General features: G+C 51.9%; 2 protein-coding genes and 1 long non-coding RNA gene across 6 annotated transcripts in view; 2 read left to right on the forward strand and 1 right to left on the reverse strand.

Moving 5' to 3' along the window:
• The first annotated feature begins 1,186 nt into the window (after positions 1-1,186).
• Positions 1,187-8,108, forward strand: FAM32A (family with sequence similarity 32 member A). Of its 3 annotated transcripts, XM_005588320.4 has the most exons (4): positions 1,187-1,293; positions 1,401-1,542; positions 6,585-6,638; positions 6,952-8,108. In XM_005588320.4, exons 1-4 carry the CDS (start codon positions 1,220-1,222, stop codon positions 7,018-7,020), a joined length of 339 nt encoding a protein of 112 aa, XP_005588377.1. In that variant the 5' UTR covers positions 1,187-1,219; the 3' UTR covers positions 7,021-8,108. The 3 variants fall into 3 exon arrangements, with proteins under 3 accessions (XP_005588377.1, XP_065390939.1, XP_073882350.1); XM_065534867.1 differs by lacking the exon at positions 6,585-6,638; XM_074026249.1 differs by lacking the exons at positions 6,585-6,638; positions 6,952-8,108 and adding an exon at positions 2,093-2,604 and having other exon boundaries at positions 1,401-1,788.
• Positions 6,950-14,713, reverse strand: LOC135968394 (uncharacterized). Its single transcript, XR_010583142.2, has 2 exons — positions 14,503-14,713; positions 6,950-8,519 (listed from the first exon to the last, which is right to left on the reverse strand). It is a non-coding gene; the product is annotated as an uncharacterized lncRNA (long non-coding RNA).
• Positions 14,714-14,870: 157 nt separating this feature from the next.
• Positions 14,871-21,024, forward strand: part of AP1M1 (adaptor related protein complex 1 subunit mu 1) — a 31,915-nt gene continuing 25,761 nt past the window's right edge. For both annotated transcript variants that reach the window (XM_045381196.2, XM_005588322.4), the window contains exons 1-2: positions 14,871-15,009; positions 20,395-20,551. In XM_045381196.2, the coding sequence (XP_045237131.1) occupies positions 14,968-15,009; positions 20,395-20,551 (199 nt within the window). In that variant the 5' untranslated portion in view covers positions 14,871-14,967. The remainder of the gene's footprint in view (positions 15,010-20,394; positions 20,552-21,024) is intronic.

Genomic DNA, 21,024 nt, shown 5'->3' on the forward strand with positions numbered 1-21,024 from the left:
TTTGTTTTTTTAGTAGAGACAGGATTTCGCCATGTTGGCCAAGCTGGTCTCAAACTCCTGACCTCATGTGAACAGCCTACCTTGGTCTCCCAAAGTGCTGATTTAAATATATATACATTTGTGTTTGTTTTGTTGTTGTTTTGTTTTGTTTTTGAGATGGAGTCTATTGGCCAGGCTGGAGTGCAGTGGTGTGATTTCAGCTCACTGCAACCTCCGCCTCCCGGGTTCAAGCGATTCTCCTGCCTCAGCCTCCCAAGTAGCTGGGACTACAGGCGCATGCCACCACACCCAGCCAATTTTTTGTATTTTTAATAGAGACGGGGTTTCGCGCTGTTAGCCAGAATGGTCTCGATCTCCTGACCTCGTGATCCGCCCACCTCGGCCTCAAAAAGTGCTGAGATTACAAGTGTGAGCCACTGCGCCCAGCATAAAATAGATTTTTAATTGTTTTAACATACCACCAACCTTGTCACATAATATTGTCATTTACCTAAAGCTGAAAAATTAATGGATACTGATTAGGTTTACAAAATTAGGCCCAGCTATCCATTGAACGCTCAGAATATGGCAATAAAAGAGAACGGGGGCGGCGCTCGTGGCTCAGGCCTGTGACCCTGTGCTTTGGAAGGCTGAAGCCGGAGGATTGCTTGAACCCAGAAGTTCGAGCCCAGCCTGGACAACATAGCGAGATCCAATCTCGACCAAAAAAAACTTAAATGAAAATATTAGCCGCGCTCAGTGGCGCCGGTCTGTAGTCCCAGCTACTGAGGAGGCTGAGGTGGGAGGATCTCTTGAGCCTAGGAGTTCAAGGCTGCAGTAAGCTACGATCGCGCCACTCCACTCCAGCCTAGGCAACAGACCAAGACCATGTCTCTAAAAATGAAAAAAAAAAAAAATCAAGGAGAGAGAATAGGTCACCCAAAAGTGTGCAAAACCCTCAAAAAGGGGTTGGGTTTCCATCACCCTGTCTGAAGAACTGAAGACCGGAAGTGGGCGCCAATTACGGAAGTGTGGCAGCAGACAGGATGCGAAGGGCACTCCCTCGCTTGGCTCTCTGTCCCGCCCAGTATCCGGAAGTGTGGCCCAGCTCCAGAACTAAGAGCGCATGCTCACCTTGTAGCTCAGCCAATCAAAGAGAAGTGAGGCGGGCATTCAGGAGGAAATAGTGTTTGCAAACAGGAAGTGTGGCAGTACATCTGCCGAGCCACTGGAGAGTGTTATGGAGGCCTACGAGCAGGTCCAAAAGGGACCCCTGAAGCTGAAAGGCGTCGCAGAGCTGGGAGTGACCAAGCGGTGAGGCCCGAAGGCCCGCGGGATTCCGTCTTCACTCCCCTTAGACCTTTTATCTGGACCCATGGTCCTGACCCTCTGACCCGCCCCCTCCTCGTGTCTTTTTCCAGGAAGAAGAAAAAGAAGGACAAAGACAAAGCGAAACTCCTGGAAGCAATGGGAACGAGCAAAAAGAACGAGGAGGAGAAGCGGCGCGGCCTGGACAAGCGGACCCCGGCCCAGGCGGCCTTCGAGAAAATGCAGGAGAAGCGGGTGAGCAAAAGCAGAAGGCGGCGAGGAGGGCAGGGACACCCGGCGCCGGGAGACTCGAAATTGGGGTCAGGGCTGGGGCGCTCGGAGAGCAGGGGAGCGGTCAGAGGAGACCTTAATTACGGGGAGATGATGCTGTGCGTGAGTGAGAGAAGAGTCGCCCTCTGCCGGGGGAGCGCCAAGGATGAGAAGACCCCGCTGACCCTAGTGGGCAGCAGAGGGGAGAGCTAGAACTGGCGTTGAAAGGAGGCCGGGCGCGGTGGCTCAAGCCTGTAATCCCAGCACTTTGGGAGGCCGAGACGGGCGGATCACTAGGTCAGGAGATCGAGACCATCCTGGCTAACACGGTGAAACCCCGTCTCTACTAAAAAATACAAAAAACTAGCCGGGCGAGGTGGCGGGCGCCTGTAGTCCCAGCTACTCAGGAGGCTGAGACAGGAGAATGGCCCGAACCCGGGAGGCGGAGCTTGCAGTGAGCTGAGATCCGGCCACTGCACTCCAGCCTGGGCGACAGAGCGAGACTCCATCTCAAAAAAAAAAAAAAAAAAAGGAGGCCAGAGCTGGAGACCCGGGTTTGGATTCCAGTGCTGTGGCTCATTTGCCCTGCGACACTAGGCCACTGACTTTCTTATTTCCGTGCCTCAGTTTACTTCTCTGTAGGAGTCAGGGTAGTAATTTATTCTAAGAGGGTTGGGAATTCGGGAGGAAGTCATGAAAGTAAAAGGCAGTGCGTAAATGCTCAGTGGATGCCAGCTCTTGATATTAAATGGCCATGCTCACCGCTCGAAGTCACCACAAAGTTTGTTTCCAAGACAACTTGGGCAGATTCAAACATGTTGTTTATATTTTTTTATTTATTTTTGGTGGAGTCAGAGCACTGCAGCCTCTGCCTCCCGGGTTCAAGCAATTCTCCTGCCTCAGCCTCCCGAGTAGCTGGGATTGCAGGCGCCCACCACCACACCCGGCTAATTTTGGTATTTTTAGTAGAGTCGCGGTTTCACCATGTTGGCCAGGCTGATCTCGGACTTATGATCTCAAGTGATCCACCGGCCTCAGCCTCCCAAAGTGCTGGGATTACAGGTGTGAGCCACCACACCCAGTCTCAGCTGTTGATGTTGAATGGCCATGCCCATGACGACTTTGTTTGTATTGTATTTAAGGCTCCAATAAATGATTGCTTCTTGATATTAAACACAATAAATGTGTGCAGTGGAGAACAGAAGAGTTAATAGTAAGATAGATAAAGTGGGTCCATTATGCTAGGGAGACAGAATAATCAGTGCAGGTCAGTGATTCTCAACTGGGAATAGTCTCCACCCCACAAACCCCCACCGCTAAGCACACGTGGCAATGTCTGGAGACATTGTTGGTTCTCAACTGGGTTGGGGTGGGGACTACTGGCAACAGTGGCTAGAGGCCAGAGATGATCCTTCACACCCTGTAACACACAGGACAGCCCGCTGAAGCAAAGAATGATCCGGCTCCAAATATCAGTAGCACTGAGGCTGAGAAACCTTAACCCTGGTCTAGGTGATTCTGTACGGTGACACTGGGGAAAATGGACATTGGGGACAATTAACTCCTTACTCCCAGGTCTTATTCAGGCATACAGAAAACACATGGGTGTACTACCTCTGGCCAGACAGACCTGAGTTTGACTCTGCCTCTACCACGAATTAGTGGTGTAACTCTGGGCAAGCCAGTTACCGTTTAGTTAAAGTAGCAGTAAAGTCTACCTCACAGGGTTGTGGTAAGGATTTAACAAATCAGGTGGCCGGATCACGAAGTCAGGAGTTCAAGACCAGCCTGGCCAACATGGTGAAACCCTGTCTCTACTGAAAATACAAAAATTAGCCGGACATGGTGGCACACGCCTCTAATCCCAGCTACTTGGGAGGAGGCTGAGGCAGAAGAATTGCTTGAACCAGTACCTGGGAGGCAGAGGTTGCAGTGAGCTGAGATCACGTCACTGCACTCCAGGCTGGCAACAGAGTGAGACTCCATCTCAGCGGGACTGAGTCTGGCTCTGTCACCCAGGCTGGAATGCAGTGGCTCGATCTCGGCTCACTGCAACCTCTGCCTCCTGGGTTCAAGCTCTCCTGCCTCAGCTGGGATTACAGGCGCCTGCCACCACGCCCGGCTAATTTTTGTGTGTTTTTAGTAGAGACAGGGTTTCACCATGTTAGCCAGGCTGTTTTTGAACCCCTGACCTCAGGTGATCCGCCTGCCTCGGCCTCCCAAAGTGCTGGGATTACAAGCGTGAGCCACCATGCCTGGCCTTTTTAAAATTTTTTGAAACAAAGCCTTGCTCTGTTGCCCAGGCTGGAGTACAGAGGTGTGATCTCGGCTCACTGCAGTCTCTGCCTCCTGAGTTCAAGCGATTCTCCTGCCTTAGCCTCCCAAGTAGCTGGGACTACAGGTGCCCGTCACCATGCCCGGCTAATTTTTGTATTTTTAGTAGAGATGGGGCTTCACCATGTTGGCCAGGCTGGTCTCGCTCTCCTGACCTCAAGTGATTCGCCGGCCTCGGCTTCCCAAAGTGCTGGGATTGCAGGCATGAGCCGCCATGCCTGACCAAGTGAATGCATTTCTGTCCTTTCTAACCCTGAGGCTGTAGTCAGAGGCAGGGCTGAGATTTTATTGCTGGAGCCAGAATGAAAGACTTATGCAGCTATCAAGAGACTAATCATGGGAGTTCAGAGTAGAGCAGTCGTGATGGAGTCAGTGGAAGGTAACAGGTTTGGAATAGGTTTTCAGGGATGAATTCAGGGTTAGCTGTTGGGTTGGATGTAAGCTGGGAAAGAAAGAAGAGTCAAGGATGACCAAGACTTTGGGCTGGGCAGTTTGCTGAATGAAGGTGCTGTTTACTGGGGTGGGAAGGATTGCAGATAAAGCAAGTTTTCTGGGGTGGGAGTCGAGGGAGGGGAAACCAAAGCTATAGTTTTAAAGAAGGTAAATGCAGTGCCCCAGTAGAAATCCAAGTGGAGTCAGCCAGGCATGGTGGCTCATGCCTGTAATCCCAACATTTTGGGAGGCCGATGTGGGAAGATCGCTTGAGCCCAGGAGTTCGAGACTAGCCTGGGCAACATAGCGATACCCTGTATCTGCAAAAACTAAAATATTAGCAGGATGTCACGCCTGTGGGCAGAGTCCAGCCAGGTGTCTGGCATTGTGTGGCAGCTGGACCAGTCAGTGTGGCTTCTCACGAGGAGACACAGGCTTCGGCTGGGCTCGCAGCAGCAGGTAGAGGGACAGAGATGAGCAGGGTGCTTGCCTTAGAGGGAGAATCAGCCAGGTGAGGGCTGAGTGGACACAGAAGGAGGTGAGGAGGGAATGAAGGAGAAGAGAGGGGACAGAGAGGAGCAGCCAGGTGGCCCCTACCAATAATATCTCATGATGCTCTGGGTTGACTGGGCTCAGCAGGGTCTGACCTCACTTGGAGTCTGGTGCGGTCAGATGGCAGCTGGGCCTGGAGTCTTTGAAGGTGCATCTGGGCTGGAGCATCTAAGATGGCTTTGCCGCCATATAGCTGGTGCCTCAGTGGTTTTTTTTTTTTTTTTTTTTTTTTTTGAGAAAGAGTCTTGTTCTGTCGCCCAGGTTCCAGGCTGGAGTGCAATGGCACTATCTCAGCTCACTGCAACCTCCACATCCCAGGTTCAAGCTATTCTCCTGACTCAGCCTCCCAAATAGCCAGGACTACAGGGACGCGCCACCAAACCCAACTAATTTTTGTATTTTAGTAGAGACGGGGTTTTACCATGTTGACCAGGCTGGTCTAGAACTCCTGACCTCAAGTGATCCTCCCGCCTCGGCCTCCCAAAGTGCTGGCATTACAGACGTGAGCTGCCGTGCCCCACCTGTCAGTGCTTCTTTCGTGGCCTCTTCATGTCATCTCATCCTCCAGGTCCTTTCTTTCCAGCAGGGCCATCAGACTTCCTACACAGCAACTGGCTTCCAAGGGCACAAAGCTAACGCTGCCAGGTCTTATGCATGGACCCAGAACTGGTACTGCGTTCCTTTGAGTTAACTGAGTCCATGGCCAGGTCAGAGTCAGCGTGGCACAGGGACTGCACGAGGGATGAATCATAGGCAGCACGGTTCATAGGGGCCACCAGAGAGTGGGCCACAGTCACCCAGCCAGAAGCCTAGAGCCAGGTATGGCCTCAGATCTGTCTGGCTTTATATCCCACACTCCCAACTCTTTTTTTTTTTTTTTGGACAGGGTTTCTCTCACTCTGTCGCCCAGGCTGGAGTGCATTGGTGTGATCATAGCTCACTGCAGCCTCAACCTCCTGGGTCAAGCAGTCCTCTCACCCCAGCCTTTCGAGTAGCTGGGGCCATAGGCGCGTACCACCACAATCAGCTGATTTTTTGTAGAGTTGGGGTCTCCTTATATTGCCCAGGCTAGTCTTAAAACTCCTAAGCTCAAGCGGTCCTCCTTCCTTAGCCTCCCAAAGTGCTGGGATTACAGGCATGAGCCACTGCGCCCAGCCCACACTCCAAGCTGCTACAAAATACTGACGTTTGCAGCTGTCGTTGAGTGTTTGAAGTGAGGATCAGAGCAGGTCATGGTGCAGGAGGCATATTTCAGAATAACCCTAGGGACGGTGATCCTAGTCTTGTAGCCCTAACATCAGGATGGGAAGTGTCACTTGAGTACCTGCTCTGTGTCGGGCCCTTTACCCCTCTCTTTCTCCTCATTCCTCAAACCTGCTCTAGGACTTTGTTCTCCTCCAAACTGGCAGTGCTAATAGCCACCTTGGGATGCAGGAAGCATGCCAACAGCTCCCAGCAGAGGCTGCTCATGGGTACACGCTCAGGCATTGCTGGTTCATTTCCTGCCACTCACGAAGCTGGCAACTGACCTGGGTTCCCTGTTGGACCAGCCTGGTTGGAGTTGAGGGAGGGGAACAAGGCATACAGCCTGAAACCTCCAGCTGTTCTAAACGTGGGAGCCAGGCTGGCTGGGGCTCCATCTTCCATCCCATGTCGGCCTGGGCTGTGTTGAGCCTGTAAACTCACCTCCGTGTCTTTTCTGTCTCCAGCAAATGGAAAGGATCCTAAAGAAAGCATCCAAAACCCACAAGCAAAGAGTGGAGGTGAGTTGCCGTGTCCAGTCGGGGAGACTGAGCCATTCAGGGTCCCAGCTGGGCCCAGAGGCTAACAGCCTGGCAGAGGGAGCCATTGGCATGTTGACGAGAAGGGAAGTTTACCTAACAGAAGTGACACTTCCCCAGGGTTCTTCAAAGGGGAGCCCAGGGTTCAGGAGTCTGTAAAACCCGGCAGGGTGAGTTTGAGAGGACGGGGCTCAGGAGAGAGAGGATGTGGGAGAGGTAGGGCTTGGCAGTGCCATTTCCCCCAGCACCCACCTTGTGTCTGCGCTGACACCAGCCTTCTACTCCACCTTCCCAGGACTTCAACAGACACCTGGACACACTCACGGAGCATTATGACATTCCCAAAGTCAGCTGGACGAAGTAGCCACCTGCCCCGGTATGGAGCAGCATCGAGGATTCGCAAAAGGCCACCCTGGGGTTGGGTGTGTTTCCTTTGGTATATTCTAGAAACATGGCTTTACACACGCCCTTGCATCTTCTGCTACAGACTGCTTTCCGAAGCTGTGTACCCTCATTCTGGAACTTGATTAAAGTAAGATTGTCCTTGTACTCAGTTTAGGCTTCTTGGCAACGTACAGAAGATACACCCTTTTCGTTTGGATGGAAAGTTTCTAAGTGTATCCAGAGGTAAAGCCCATTGTGTGTCCGTGCCACGTAAAAATGTTTTCACCCCTGAGTTTCATCTAACGCTGTGAGGCCAGCCAGCTGTCTTCTCCGGGATGAGACAGACTCCAGAGGATAAAGAGCTAGCGCCATGGTGGCCTGCAGTGTGCAGAGCCCCACAGGGCCCAGCGTGGGCGCCCTTCCAAGCTTCCTCTAGCTTCGGGCCCATGCTGTCCCCCGCAGGCCCCAGGGAAGTTACTTGCGACTCTGTGGCCTTCAGACTTCCTCCTCAGCCACCTGGCCACTGAGACAGTGCAGCCTGGGCAGCAGAACAGCCACCTAAGGCAAGAATGGAACGGACACACCTTGTTCCTTTCTGAGTCCGTTTCCCAAAACCCTCCTTCCAGGTACTTCTAATGGGTGTTTCCGTAGCAGACGTTGCTAATGCATCACAGTGTTCTCTGAAATGAAACCCAGACATAGCCTGCCTCTCAATCCTCAGCCGGGGGCTGCTAGCAGCCTCTTGTATTTACTCAGAGTAAATCACACGGATCCTGTTTGGCATTCCTGCCCTACGGACGCCTCAGGGGTGACAGGACCAGGGCAGAGCCCCAGTACAAACAGGCAAGGCTGCAGTCAAATGGGAGGGCCCAGGTGTTCGTGTTGGAGGGCTGGGATCTTGTAGGGCCTATGCGTCTTGGTTGAGGATCAAACCACATATGCTGTTGGGAGAAACGATCTCTGTCAACATAGATACTGAAAGAATAATGAAGGCAGAAGAGAAAAACCAAGTGTGGAGTTTGGGGTTGTCCTGTGTAAATTACACAATAAAGCAAAAGCCAGTTGTAAGTCTGAGTGTCGTCGTCTTTTTTTTTTTTCAGAGTCTCACTCTCGCCCAGGCTGGAGTGCAGTGGCATAATCTCGGTTCACTGCAACCTCTACTTACCAGGTTCAAGTGATTCTCCTGCCTCAGGCTCCCAAGTAGCTGGGACTACAGGCGACCGCGACCATGCCTGGCTAATTATTGTATTTTTAGTAGAAACGGGGTTTCTTCATATTGGCCAGGTTGGTCTCGAACTCCTGACCTCAAGTGATCTGCCCGCCTCAGCCTCCCAAAGTGCTGAATGTCCTCTTATAGGCTGTTTAATTGTTACCAAAATGTCTTTTGGATTTGCGGCATAGAAAAATATGCATACTGGAGAACGGCAACTCAGTTGGAAAAATTTCGATGGCACATCTGTTCCTGCCTGTGGTTCACACCTAAGAGAGATGACATACTCTCATTAGCAGCGGCTTTTGCCAGTGATTCTTGCATGGCCTGGTGGAAAGACAGTTTCAGACCTTTTCCATCCACAAGCCAGCAGCAGGAGTCTGCATTCTGTACTACTGTGGTGGAAATCCTTTATTAGTATAGTGGAAAGGTAGTCATTTCAGTTCTTTCCCTGCAGAACAAATGGCTCCAAAAGGCAGTGGCTTAAAACAACAAAAATTTATTATTTTATTTTATTTTATTTTTTTGAGATGGAGTCTGGCTCTGTTGCCCAGGCTGCAGTGCAATGATGCAGTCTTGGCTCACTGCAACCTCCACCTCCCAGGTTCAAGCGATTCTCCTGCCTCAGCCTCCCAAGCAGCTGAGATTACAGGTGCACGCCACCTAATTTTTGTACTTTTAATAGCAATGGGGTTTCACCATTTTGACCAGGATGATTTCGATCTCTTGACCTCGTGATCCACTCGCCTCAGCCTCCCAAAGTGCTGGGATTATAGGCATGAGCCACTGTGCCTGGCCAAAAATTTATTTATTATCACAACTCTGGGTTGACTTGCTTGGCTAGAGGATTCTGTTGCATGAAGTGTGGTTCAGTTCACTCGTTTAGTTGCGTTGGCTTTCCTGGGGCCAGAAAGTCCAGGGTGGCGTCTCACCCTCCAGGATCTCCCCCCACATAGCCTATTGCTTTATTATTTTTTTTTATTTTTATTTATTTGTTTTGAGACAGCCTCACTGTGTTGCCCAGGCTGGAGTGCAGTGGTGTGATCTCAACTCATTGCAACCTCCGCCTCCCCGTTCAAGTGACTCTCCTGCCTCAGCCTCCTGAGTAGCTGGAATTGCAGGCACCCAACACCACACCCGGCTAATTTTTGTATGTTAGTAAAGACAGGGTTTTACCATGTTGGCCAGGCTGGTCTCGAACTCCTGACCTCAAGTGAGTCCCCCTGCCTCGGCCTCCCAAAGTGCTGGGATTACAGACATCAGCCACCACGCCCAGCCTACATAGCCTATTTCAGTGGCCAAAACAAGCCACGTAGCCAAACCCGGAGTCTGGCAGGGAACTCTAGAGTGTGAACACTAGGTGGTGTGGTTTACCGGGATCCAATACCCTCACAGTCCACCACCGCTGTCCTCAAATTTACATTTACAATCATCTGGGGAGCATTAAAAACCGCCAAGGCCTGGTGCCAGGCACAGTGGTACGCACGCAGATGTAATCCCAGCCGCTCAGGAGGCTGAGGCCGGAGGGTTGCCTGAGCCCAGGAGTTCAAAGCCAGCCTGGAGAACAGAGATTCTTATTGTGTGTTGGGGGTGTTGTGGTAGGCCAGATCTCACTAATGCAGGCCTCCAGCCTCCGAAACGACTGTTTCAGTACTGACTGACTGGTTAATTTTTTTTTTTTTTTTTTTTTTTTTTTTGGAGATGGCTCTTCGCTCTTGTCGCCCAGGCTGGAGTGCAGTGGTGTGATCTCGGCTCACTGCAACCTCTGCCTCCCAGATTGAAGCAGTTCTCCTGCCTCTCAGACTCCAGAGTAGCTGGGATTACAGGTACGTGCTACCACGCCCAGCTAATTTTTGTATTTCTAGTAGAGACAGGGTTTCAGTATGTTGGCCAGGCTAGTCTCAAACTCCTGACCTCAGGTGATCCACCTGCCTCGGCCTCCCAAAGTGCTGGGATTAGAGGCGTGAACCACCGTGCCCAGCCAAAAGAGGCTTTTGATACTAATTGCCCACTGATTAAGCTCTAGAAGGAATCTGATGAGATGTCAGGACTATGACTTTTTTTTTTTTTTTTTTTTTTTTTTGAGATGCAGTCTCATTCTGTTGCCCAGGCTGGAGTGCAGTGGTGTGATCACGGCTCACTGCAGCTTTGACCTCTCAGGCTCAAGTGATCCTCCCACCTCAACCTCCTGACTAGCTGGGATCACAAGTGCACATCACCATACCCTGCTGATTTATTTATTTCTTTGTCGAGGCAGGGTCTCCCTATGTTGCCCAAGTCTCAAACTACTGGCCTCAACCTCAAGTGATCCTCCTGCCTTGGCCTCCCAAAGTCTTGGGATTGTGGGCATAAGCCACCAGCCCGGCCACAACTGTGACTTTCTACTGCTAAGGAAGAACATCAGGGTCTGTTCAGCAAGACACGAACAGAAATAGACACGACATGTAACAAACCCTATTGGACCTAGTCTCATATTTTGCCCAATTTATTGTAATGTTTTAGAGATCTTACTCTGTTGCCCAGGCTGGAGTACAGTGATACCACCATAGCTCACTGCAGCCTTGACAATCTCCCAGGTTCAAGTGATTCTGCTGTTTCAGCCTCCCAAGTAGCTGGGACTACACGTGCGTACCACCACGCTCAGCTAATTTTTGTATTTTTTATAGAGATGGGGTTTCATCATGTTCCCTAGGCTAGTCTGAAACTCCTGGCTCAAGTGACCCTCTTGTCTCTGCCTCCCAAAGTACTGGAATTACAAGAGTAAGTCATAGCACCAAGCAACATTTTTTTTTTTTTTTTTTTTTGAGACTGAGTCTCACTCTGTTGTCCAGGCTGGAGTGCGGTGGTGCAATCTTGGCTCACCACAACCTCCGCCTCCGGAGCTGAAGCAATTCCCCTGCCTCAGCCTCCCCAAGTAGCTGGGACTACAGGCCTGCACCACCATGCCTGGCTAATTTTTGTATTTTTTTCTTTTTTTTTTTTCAGTAGAGACAGGGTTTCACTATATTGGCCCGGCTAGTCTCGAACTCCTGACCTCATGATCTGCCCGCCTCAGCCTCCCAAACTGAACATACCTTTTTTAAAGCACAAAACTATACACATTTGCTGAGGAAAAACAGGGAATGCCAAAAACTATAAGGCAAAAAGAAAAACCACCTAAGAGAGGTGACCCCTTTCATTGCAGAGTGTTTCCTTCCAGGCTTGCCCTAGGCATTTTCTTTAGATTTTTAAAATCAGTGTCAAGGGGGCTGGAAGGGATTGGATGAATCTTTTGAGGAAACAAAGACTCAAATGTCAAGAGTGCCATCACAGTAAGCACTCTTTACACAAAAACTACTAACCCCCTTTGCTCCACTTATGGAGGTTATTCAGATCACATCTCAATTTCAACTCTGACATTCAAACTTAATTTGACCTCTGCAATATCTCAGAAAAGACCATACCTATTGTGGGCTGGGCGTGGTGGCTCATGCCTATAATCCCAGCACTTTGGGAGGCCGAGGCAGGCAGATCACCTGAGGTCAGGAGGTCGAGACCAGCCTGGCCAACATGGTGAGACCCTGTCTCTAGTAAAAATACACAAATTAGCCAGGCGTGGTGGTGGGCACCTGTAATCCCAGCTACTCTGGAGGCTGAGGCAGGGGAATCACTTGAGCCTGGGAGGAGGAGGCTGCAGTGAACTGAGACCATGTCACTGCACTCCAGCCTGGACAACAGTGAGACTCCATATTAAAAAGAAAGACAACACCTATTGTGATACACCAGGGTTTCTCAAATTTTGTTTCCTATTAGTATCATCTGGGGAGCTTGGAAAAAATTCCAATAACCAGGCCAGGTGCAGTGGCTCACGCCTTTAATCCCAGCACTTTGGGAGGCCAAGGCAAGCAGATCACTTGATCTGAGGTGTTTGAGACCAGTCTGGGCAACATGGGGAAACCCCATCTGTACAAAAATTGCAAAATTAAGCCTGGCCAACATGGTGAAACCCCAACTTTACTAAAAATTACAAAAAAATGATCCGGGCCTGGTGGCACACATCTGTAGTCCCAGCTACTCAGGAGGCTGAGGTGGGAGGATCGCTTGAATCCAGGAGGCAGAGGTTGCAATGAACTGCTGAGATTGTGCCACTGCACTCCAGCCTGGGTGACAGAGCGAGACCCTGTTTCAAAAAAAAAAAAAAAAAAAAGCAAAATTAGCTGGCCTTGATGGCACGCATCTGTAGTCCCAGCTGAGAATTGCTTGAGCCAAGGATGAGGAGGTTGCAGTGAGCCGAGATTGTGCCAGTGCACTCCAGCCTGGTGACAGAAAGACCCTGCCTCAAAAAAAAAAAAAAAAAAAACACAACAGAACAGAAAAGAGAAAAGAAGGCCAAGCACGGTGCCTTCCACCTGTAATCCCAGCACTTTGGGAGGCTGAGGCAGGCAGATCACAAGGTCAAGAGATCAAGACCATCCTGGCCAACATGGTGAAATCCTGTCTCTACTAAAAGTACAAAAATTAGCTGGGCGTGGTAGGCGCTTGTAGTCCCAGCAGCTACTCGGGAGGCTGAGGCAGGAGAATCGCTTGAACCTGGGAGGCAGAGGTTGCAGTAAGCCGAGATCATGTCACTGCACGCCAGCCTGGTGACAGAGTGAGACTCTGTCTCAAAATTAAAAAATAAAAAGAAAGAAAAGAAAAATCTCAATAACCAAACCCCGGCCCAGACCAATTAAAACAGAATCTATACATGGATTTCAGGCCTCAGTGGTTCTTATTGTGTCTGCTGTGTTGGGGATGCTTTTGAGACCCCCACTCCTAACCTGTTCCCAGACCAAATTGAGGGTTGGACTTCTATTTCTCACAGCCCAATAATGAGACACAGATGAACTAGGAAGAGTTTTTATTTCTGTAACTGGTTACAGGGAGAAGGCCTGGAGAAAATATTACCAGACCAACTCAAGATTCCAAAGTCTTCCAGAGCTCATATACCTTCTAAGCTATAGGTCTACGTGTAAGTGTGCATTCATTTAAAGACAGAAGTAAGTTATTATAGTCTTTTAACCTATAACTAAGATCTGAGTCCTGAAGACCTTCCTCGAACCTCAGTAAATTTACTTAATCTAAGTGGAGTCCAGGTGCTGGGGTGATTACCCTTATCTTGTCTCCTGCTAAATCATGGAGGTTTGGGGGAGTTCCTTCAAACCCCAGTAAACTTGTTTGTGGAGCCCTGAGGAGCTTCTTCAGACCTCCAATAAAGTTTGTTTAATCCTAAAAGCGTCCTGCTAAGAATTCCTTCGTTATCTTGTCATGCTCCAAGGCCCAGGAAAAGCCTAGGCACAATTCTGGGTGGGCTTTTGTTACATCCCAGCCTTTGTACAAGGGCACTGGCTCTCTCGTCTTTTAATGTTTAACTTAACCCTTGTAATCCCAGCACTTTGGGAGGCCGAGGTGGGTGGATCACCTGAGGTCAGGAGTTTGAGACCAGCCTGGCCAACATAGTGAAACCCCGTCTCTACTAAAAAGACAAAAATTAGCCGGGCGTGGTGGCATGTGCCTATAATCACAACCACTTGGGAGGCTGAGAGGCAGGAGAATTGCTTGAACCCGCGAGGCAGAGGTTGCAGTGAGCCGAGATCGTGCCACTGCACTCCAGCCTGAGTGACAGAGTGAGACTCCATCTCAAAAAAAAAAAAAAAAAAAAGCAAAAAGCCTCTCTTGGCTGCTTGCTCTGTGCCTTGTGCAAGAATCCTTCCAGCCCAGGATCACTTAGTAGTCCTCAAACATTCTAGTTTGCTTTTCTAGAGGTTCGGTCACATTTCTATCCTAAGCAAAGACTATATAATTACCGAGTTGCAAAAATCATCTCTCCAAACGCCAAAACGGAGATAGGAGGGAAAATAAAAGATGTGAGAGGCAGGCATCCTGGGTAAACCACTCTGATATTGCAGGGTTGGGATCCCCAGGGTACTGTGATGGCTAACTGGAACAGAATGCAGGTATTTCTCCAAAGCCCAAGATTTCATAAAAGCAAATTAGATATGATTCAATGGATTAATCAAGGGCCACCAGTTGCATTACCGACTACTAACTTTGCAGAAATGAAACACGGTATGCTGGGTCAAGGTTCAGTGAGACTGGTTTTCTTAACATTCCAGGCAATAAACAGGCATGCTCATTCACTGATAAAAGTTGACAATGACAGGTGGTGACTGTTGATAAGGTCTGATTGCCATTCAGAAAGTTTGACCTCTTTCCAAGTAACCACGGCCTTACCTCTCCCTTTTGAGCTTATCACAATTGGTGACTGTACACTTGTTTCATAGACTTCCCCACTAGACTGTGAGCTCCATAGGGCTGGGTCCCAGGTCGGTTTCACCACCAGGCTCTCTCGCCTAACTCGGCCGACGGGAGGCGGTTTTCAGCTGCTCTGGCTCCATAGCTCAGCCTGGCAGCGGCCAGTGGGTGCCCTGATTTGGTCGGCCCCGCCTCCCAGGGCCTTACTTCCGGGAGGCTTCAGGCGGGAGCAAGAAACATGGTCACATACAACGTAATGCGCCTGCGCAGAGTCCGTCCTGCGCCTGCGCATTCCTGGCAGCTCCTCCCGGACCGGACATAACGGTCCCCGCGCGGCTCCCCGAACCGGAAGTGGAGGTGAGCTGTCGCGGGCGGCGCCCGGCCTTGCTCAACGCCTGGCAGTCCCCACCGTCGCTGCCGCTGCCGAGGCCTCCTGCAGCCACCATGTCCGCTAGCGCCGTCTACGTGCTGGACCTGAAGGGCAAGGTAATGAAGGCTCCCCACCCTCCCTGTTGCCAGGCAACCGGCGGGGGCCTCCGCCCGCGGGGACCCACCCTGTTGCTAGGTAACCGGCTTATGAGCCCCACCCTGGTGTGAGGCAAAGAGGCCGGTAGACCTCACCTGAGAGCCCCACCCTATTTCTGGGTAACCGGGCGGGGGTCGTAAGTGGGTAATCCACGCCCTGTTGCTAGGTAACGCGGTGGGCTGCAGCCACCGCGTTGCCAGGTAACCGACTGCACCGCCCTCTGCTCCCAGGCACCCGGGCCAGAGGCTCTGGGCTCGGTGGAGGACCCAGAAGCGGGGCCGCAGCCGGCCTTGGAGCCAGGCAGGGTGTCCAGGGGCTGCGCGACCCTTGGCCGGGGGTGGCGAGGCGTGGCGGGGACTGGGTGCTCTCCAGCCAGTCCCGCCCTCTCAGGGCGTTGCAGCTTCTGTTTATCGTGCACTTTCTCTCAGGAGGAATTTCTCCACGTTCATTGCGATAGTGAGTTACAAGGGTTAGGTGAGTGGATGGTGATCACGAGTACCGTTTTATAGAGGGAGAAACTGAGGCACGGAGAGGTGAAGTAACCTGACCAAGGTCACAATGGTCACAGAGAAGTAGGAAGTCTAGGAGTCCGATCCAGAAGCATTTGTTTATTTAGCTGATATCTGGGGAGCACCTACTAATGCCAGGCAGGATAGTAAGCCTGGGGTCGATTTGTGTTTAGCAAAAAACAATCCTGCTTTTTTTTTTTTCTTTTTGAGATAGTGTCATGCTCAGTCGTCCAGTCTGGAGTGCAGTGGTGCGATCTCCACTCACTGCAACCTCTGCCTCCTGGGTTCAAGCAATTCTCCTGCCTCAGCCTCCCAAGTAGCTGGCATTACAGGCACCTGCCACCACGCCCAGCTAAATTTTGTATTTTTAGTAGAGACAGGGTTTCACCATGTTGACCAGGCTGGTCTCGAACTCTTGACCTCAAGTGATCCAGCTGTCTCAGCCTCCCAAAGTGCTAGGATTACAGGCGTGAGTCACTGTGCCAGGGCTCAACAATCTGTGTTCTTATGACGTTCACAGGCTGATTGGGGAGATGGATACCGATCTCCAAAAACACAAATAAATGTCAGTTGCAGTGGGGGGGTGGGGCGGATGTGTTATACAGACGGTCAGCCTCAGCCAGAGGATGAGAGAGGGTTTTCCTAAGGAGGGGTGACAAATGGACCTGAGATACCAGGGAGCTGGACATAGACTAGAACCCGGGCATCTTCCCCAGAGGATCTGAGAAAACTGAAAGAAGGGATTGTCCCCGCCTTTTAGAAATGGTCCTCTGCCTTCTCCCAAGTCCATCCCAGGTACAAGGCAAGTGGCTGCCTGGCCTGTTGCATGTGGAAGCAACAAGCACCGGTCCAACAATGTTAAACCCAACATTGGTCAGTGAGAGAAACAAACGTGGGTGTCAGGTCCTAGGTGAGGCGGGCAGGGGTGAGCCCTAAAGCAGCTGAGAGTGAAGAGGTGAAGTGGCTGCCCCTTCCTGTCCCACCCCACCCCCACACTTTCCTGAAGTCCCTTGAGTGGGTGCCTGCCCTGGAAGCCAACCAAAGCCAATAACTGGTGAGATCCAGTGCTGGGTTTCCTTCCCCCGCCTTCTTGGAAGCAGGGAAGACACCCGTCTTAGATCACGCCAGGGGCTGGGTGTGTGCAGTGTACCCTGAGTCCTGGTGACATGAGTCTTGCTTCCGCACTGGCCACTGCCTCCCCAGAGGTGCCAGCGGGCTGCCTGTCTTGGCTGGCTTATTCCTTCAGCAAACATTTCATGAGCACCTAGGATGCACCCTGTCCTGTGCCAGGCATAGGGTGTCCATTGGCACCGTGGCTGTGGTGTTAGGGCTGAGCTCAAAACCCATCTCTGCTGCTCAGCTGTGTGACCTGGGACAGGCACCTTCTCTCTGAGCCTCGCTTTCCTCACTGGTCAAAAGAGGCTTTCATGGAGTTATTGTGCAGATTTGCCGAGCAGATGTGTGAGACAGGCTCAGCACCACCCATGGTCCATGTTAGCTTTCCCAGGCCTCTCGGTCTAGCAGGGGAGTCCTCTAGAAGCAGAGACATTACCACACAGTTGGATCCAGGCAGCCACAGGGGCAGGAACAAGGTCCCAAGTCCTGCAGTTGCTCAACCTCGTCTTTAGCCAGTGGAAGGTGGAGGTGGTTATGAAAGGCTCCCTGGAAGAGGGCAACGCCGGAAGTGGGTTTGGAAGGTGATCAGGCACGATCTGGTGGAAAAGAGGTATTGCAAGGGGCAGCCTGCTGGGGCCGCTGAGCCAGAAGTCCTGGCTAATGCTGAGATGGGAGAGAGGGACCAAGGGGACCACTTCATTTCCAACAAGGAGCCACCGTGAGGAGACCATAGCCCAGAGAGGCATGATCAGACCTGCCTTTCAGAAAGCTCCCCAAGGCAGCCATGGGCTTCCCTCCCTCCCTCTGCAACCATGATGCCCTTTCTTATTCCACAATCCACGGACCTCCTGTTTCCAAAGTCGGCCTCGTGAGCCGACTGCATTTCATCAAAAATAAAGCACACTGAGAAATTCGTGGCCACGTGTCTGGTCACCGAGGACACTGGCGTGGCCACACTGGGCTGGAAGGAAGCTCTCCTAGTAGGAAGCTTCTCCGCTTTATCTAGCTGGCTTCTTACACCACTAACCACCACTAACCACCTCCTCTTCAGCGCTCCCTTCCGCTTCCGGGAGGCTGCGCTCGGGGGTTTCCTCCTGTTTCTCGCACCGCCTGCTCTCCTCCCTTTCTGCCCTCCTCAGGGCTGTGGAGTGGCTCAGGCCTACGTGTGCCTCCCCATGCTGTCACTCTTCCCAGGTGGGCTTTGACTCATGTCCATGGGCCGGTGACTCTCGACTTTGTCCACAGCACTTCTCTGGAGATCCACTGGCCTCTGGGACACTAGGGAGGTCCCGCCATCACCACAAATTCAGCATTTCTCTGAATGCATTCCCTGTACCTGCTCTCTCTCCATCTCAGTGATGCCATCACCCATTCAGCCACCTGCACTGGAGACCTGGACATTATCCTCGCTTCCTTTTTCTCCTCACCCCCATATTCACTCCACAAATGTTTACTGAGCACCTACTATGGGCCAGGCCCCGTTCTGGGTGCTGGAACACAGCTGTGAATGAGACAGGAGTCATCGCTGTTCTCAGGGGATGTCAGACAATAGACGAGGATACAGATAAATGTATAACGCAGCAGGTGATAGGGATAAAGCAGGGGTCAGGGTGCAGAGGGATGGGACATGATCTCAGCCAGAGCAAGCAGGAAGGACTTCTTTTTTTTTTTTTTTTTTTTTTTTGAGACAGAGTTATGTTCTATCATGCAGGCTGGAGTGCAATGGCACAACCTCGGCTCACTGCACCCTCTGCCTCCTGGGTTCAAGTGATTCTCCTGCCTTAGCCTCCTAAGTAGCTGGGGTTACAGTCATGCACCGCCATGCCTGGCTAATTTTGTATTTTTAATAGAGATGGAGTTTCACCATATTGGTCAGGCTGGTCTCAAACTCCTGACCTCATGATCCGCCCGCCTCGGCCTCCCAAAGTGCTGGGATTACAGGCGTGAGCCACTGCGCCCAGCTGGGAGGACCCTTAGAGGAGGTATCATTTGAGCTGAGCCTTGGGAAGTGAGAAGAGCCAGATCAGGGCAAAGGCCCAAGGTGGGAACAGATGTGGATCACTCAGAGACCAGCTAAGGGGCCCGGCTGGAGGGGAATGGACCAGGGCAGCGCAGGCAGAGAGGCGTCAGAGACTGTGAGGAGCCAGACCACGCCGGTCCTTGGGAGCCACGGGGACGGACTTGGGCTTTGTTCTCAGTGCCGGGGAGGCTGGGGTAGGTGGCAGTTCAACAGTGGGAGAGAGACCCCATCTGGCCTCTGTGTGGGAAGAGCCCTGCCACCCTTTGTGAGGAAGGACCTGGGGGGGTCAAGAGTGACAGCAGGGGAAGGGGCTGGTCCCTCAACACGTCATCACCTGCCTCCCTCCAATCAGTCCCACAGGCCACGAATGAGACACTAGGAAAGGAAGGTGCCACCCTCCACCACCCCCAGTCTCTCCTTAAGAGAATAAAGTCAGCGTGTAATGAAATGCCAAGTTCTGAGGCAGTTGGTTCCCAGGATGGTCAGCACCGCAATGGCCTTCTCAGCGCGTTGCCGAGTCCTGCAGCTGGCTGTCCTGCAGGCCCCAAGAGCTGCAGCTGCTCCAAGCAGCATCTCCAACCGCAGCCGTGCCCAGGCTAGCAAAACTTCCGACCTCCTTTTTTTCTTTAATGAGATGTAATTTGCACTAATAGCCTGCACTTATCTAAAGTGTGCAATTTGATGAGCTCAGTCATGTGGGAAGCCATAACCACACATTCCATCGCCCCCGAAAGCTTCCTCACGCCCTTTTGCTGTCCAGCCCCATCCCTACGCAGCCACCGATGTGTTTTTCATCACCATTTTCTGGGCTTTTATACACGTGCGGTCATACAGGATGAGCGCTCGTCTGTCTGGTTTCTCTCAGCCAGCACAGTGATTCTGATGCGCCCGCGTATCGGGAGTCCGAGCCCTTTCGTTGCCGAGGCGTGCTTCTCATGGTGTGCACGGACAGTTTGTTTCTAGTTCACCTGCTGAAGGACATTGGCATTGTTTCTAGTCTGGGTCTGTTTCAGTTAAAGCTGCTGTTAACATTCTTGTGCTAGTCTTTGTGCAGACATGTGGTTTCATTTCTCTTGGGTAAATACCAGAGAGAGGAATGACTGGATCGGATAGTAACACTGGGTTTCACTTTTTGAGAAACTACCAGACTGCACCAAAGTAGCTGTCCCATTTTCCTTTCCTCTCAGCAGTGGACAGGGTTTCTGGGTGCTGTATATCCCGACCCACAGGCTATGAAAGAGAGAGACCAGCAAGAGGGCTTCTCCTCTTCAGGCCACCGGTGGACTTCAGTCAATACGAATCTTCAGCGGGAGTGGGCGCCCTGACACAGGCGGGAGAGCAGGGTGCGTTGGCCCGGCAAAGGCTCTGAGAAGGTCTGCGTTGAGAGCTTGTGAGGCATTACTTAACCTGATGTCTCTGAATGATTCGGTCCTGGACCTTTGCCGCAGAGTTCCCCTCTACCCTCACCCTGCAAAGAACTGCAGTGGCCCCTGTGGACGTTCACACTGGGAGATGCTCTTCTCCAGGAATTCCCTGGGGGATGGAGATCAGCACGGCCTCGAGTCCTGCTCTTTTGCGGATAGGGGCCATGACCGGAGTCCCCAGAGGGAAGCAGGCTGGTGCATCTCACCCCCTGCCCCAAGCCCCTGGATTGTAGAATTGAAAATGCAAGCATCATTCCTCTTCCTTCCCCACCCCAGGTGCTCATCTGCCGGAACTACCGTGGCGACGTGGACATGTCGGAGGTGGAGCACTTCATGCCCATCCTGATGGAGAAGGAGGAGGAGGGGATGCTGTCGCCCATCCTGGCCCACGGAGGGGTCCGTTTCATGTGGATCAAACACAACAACCTGTATCGTATCCCTTTACTGGGGCGGCTCCCAGGAGACTCCTGTGTGGGTGTTGGTGTGTGTGCACGTCCACACGCCTTCAGCCGGGACTGGTTTGTGCACAGCGGGAGCATTGGATACAGCCAAGCCCTCCCGGAGCTCCCTGCTGCCTGCAGAGACAGGCAGAGAATGCACGATGACACGCGTGATGGGTGCGGGGAGAGGAGCAGGTGTGACTTGAACTTCTTTGGCCCAGGGGCCCAGGAAGGGAAGTGACACCCTGGAGGAAGCCTGCAGGGAGGCCTGGCGTCTGCCAGCTGGAGGGGCAGGCAGGCACTAGGCGTGGGTGAAGGCTCTGCAAGGGAAAGGCTCATTCCAGCAGCTGCAATCGGGGTGGCTGGAGCCCTCGAGAGGGGGCGTGTGGCAGCAGTGAGGCCGGAGTGGTCAGCGGGGTCTGGGGTCTCAAAGAACATCATCTGAAATGTGACAGAAAGTCTTTGG

Source organism: Macaca fascicularis, chromosome 19 (genome assembly GCF_037993035.2).
Source record: "Macaca fascicularis isolate 582-1 chromosome 19, T2T-MFA8v1.1".
NCBI lineage: Eukaryota > Metazoa > Chordata > Mammalia > Primates > Cercopithecidae > Macaca > Macaca fascicularis.

Coding starts and splice junctions, on each gene's coding strand:
- FAM32A (XM_074026249.1), top strand. CDS start 1,220: ATGGAGGCCTACGAGCAGGTCCAAAAGGGACCCCTGAAGCTGAAAGGC. Junction 1,294..1,400: donor GAGCTGGGAGTGACCAAGCG/GTGAGGCCCGAA, acceptor GTCTTTTTCCAG/GAAGAAGAAAAAGAAGGACA.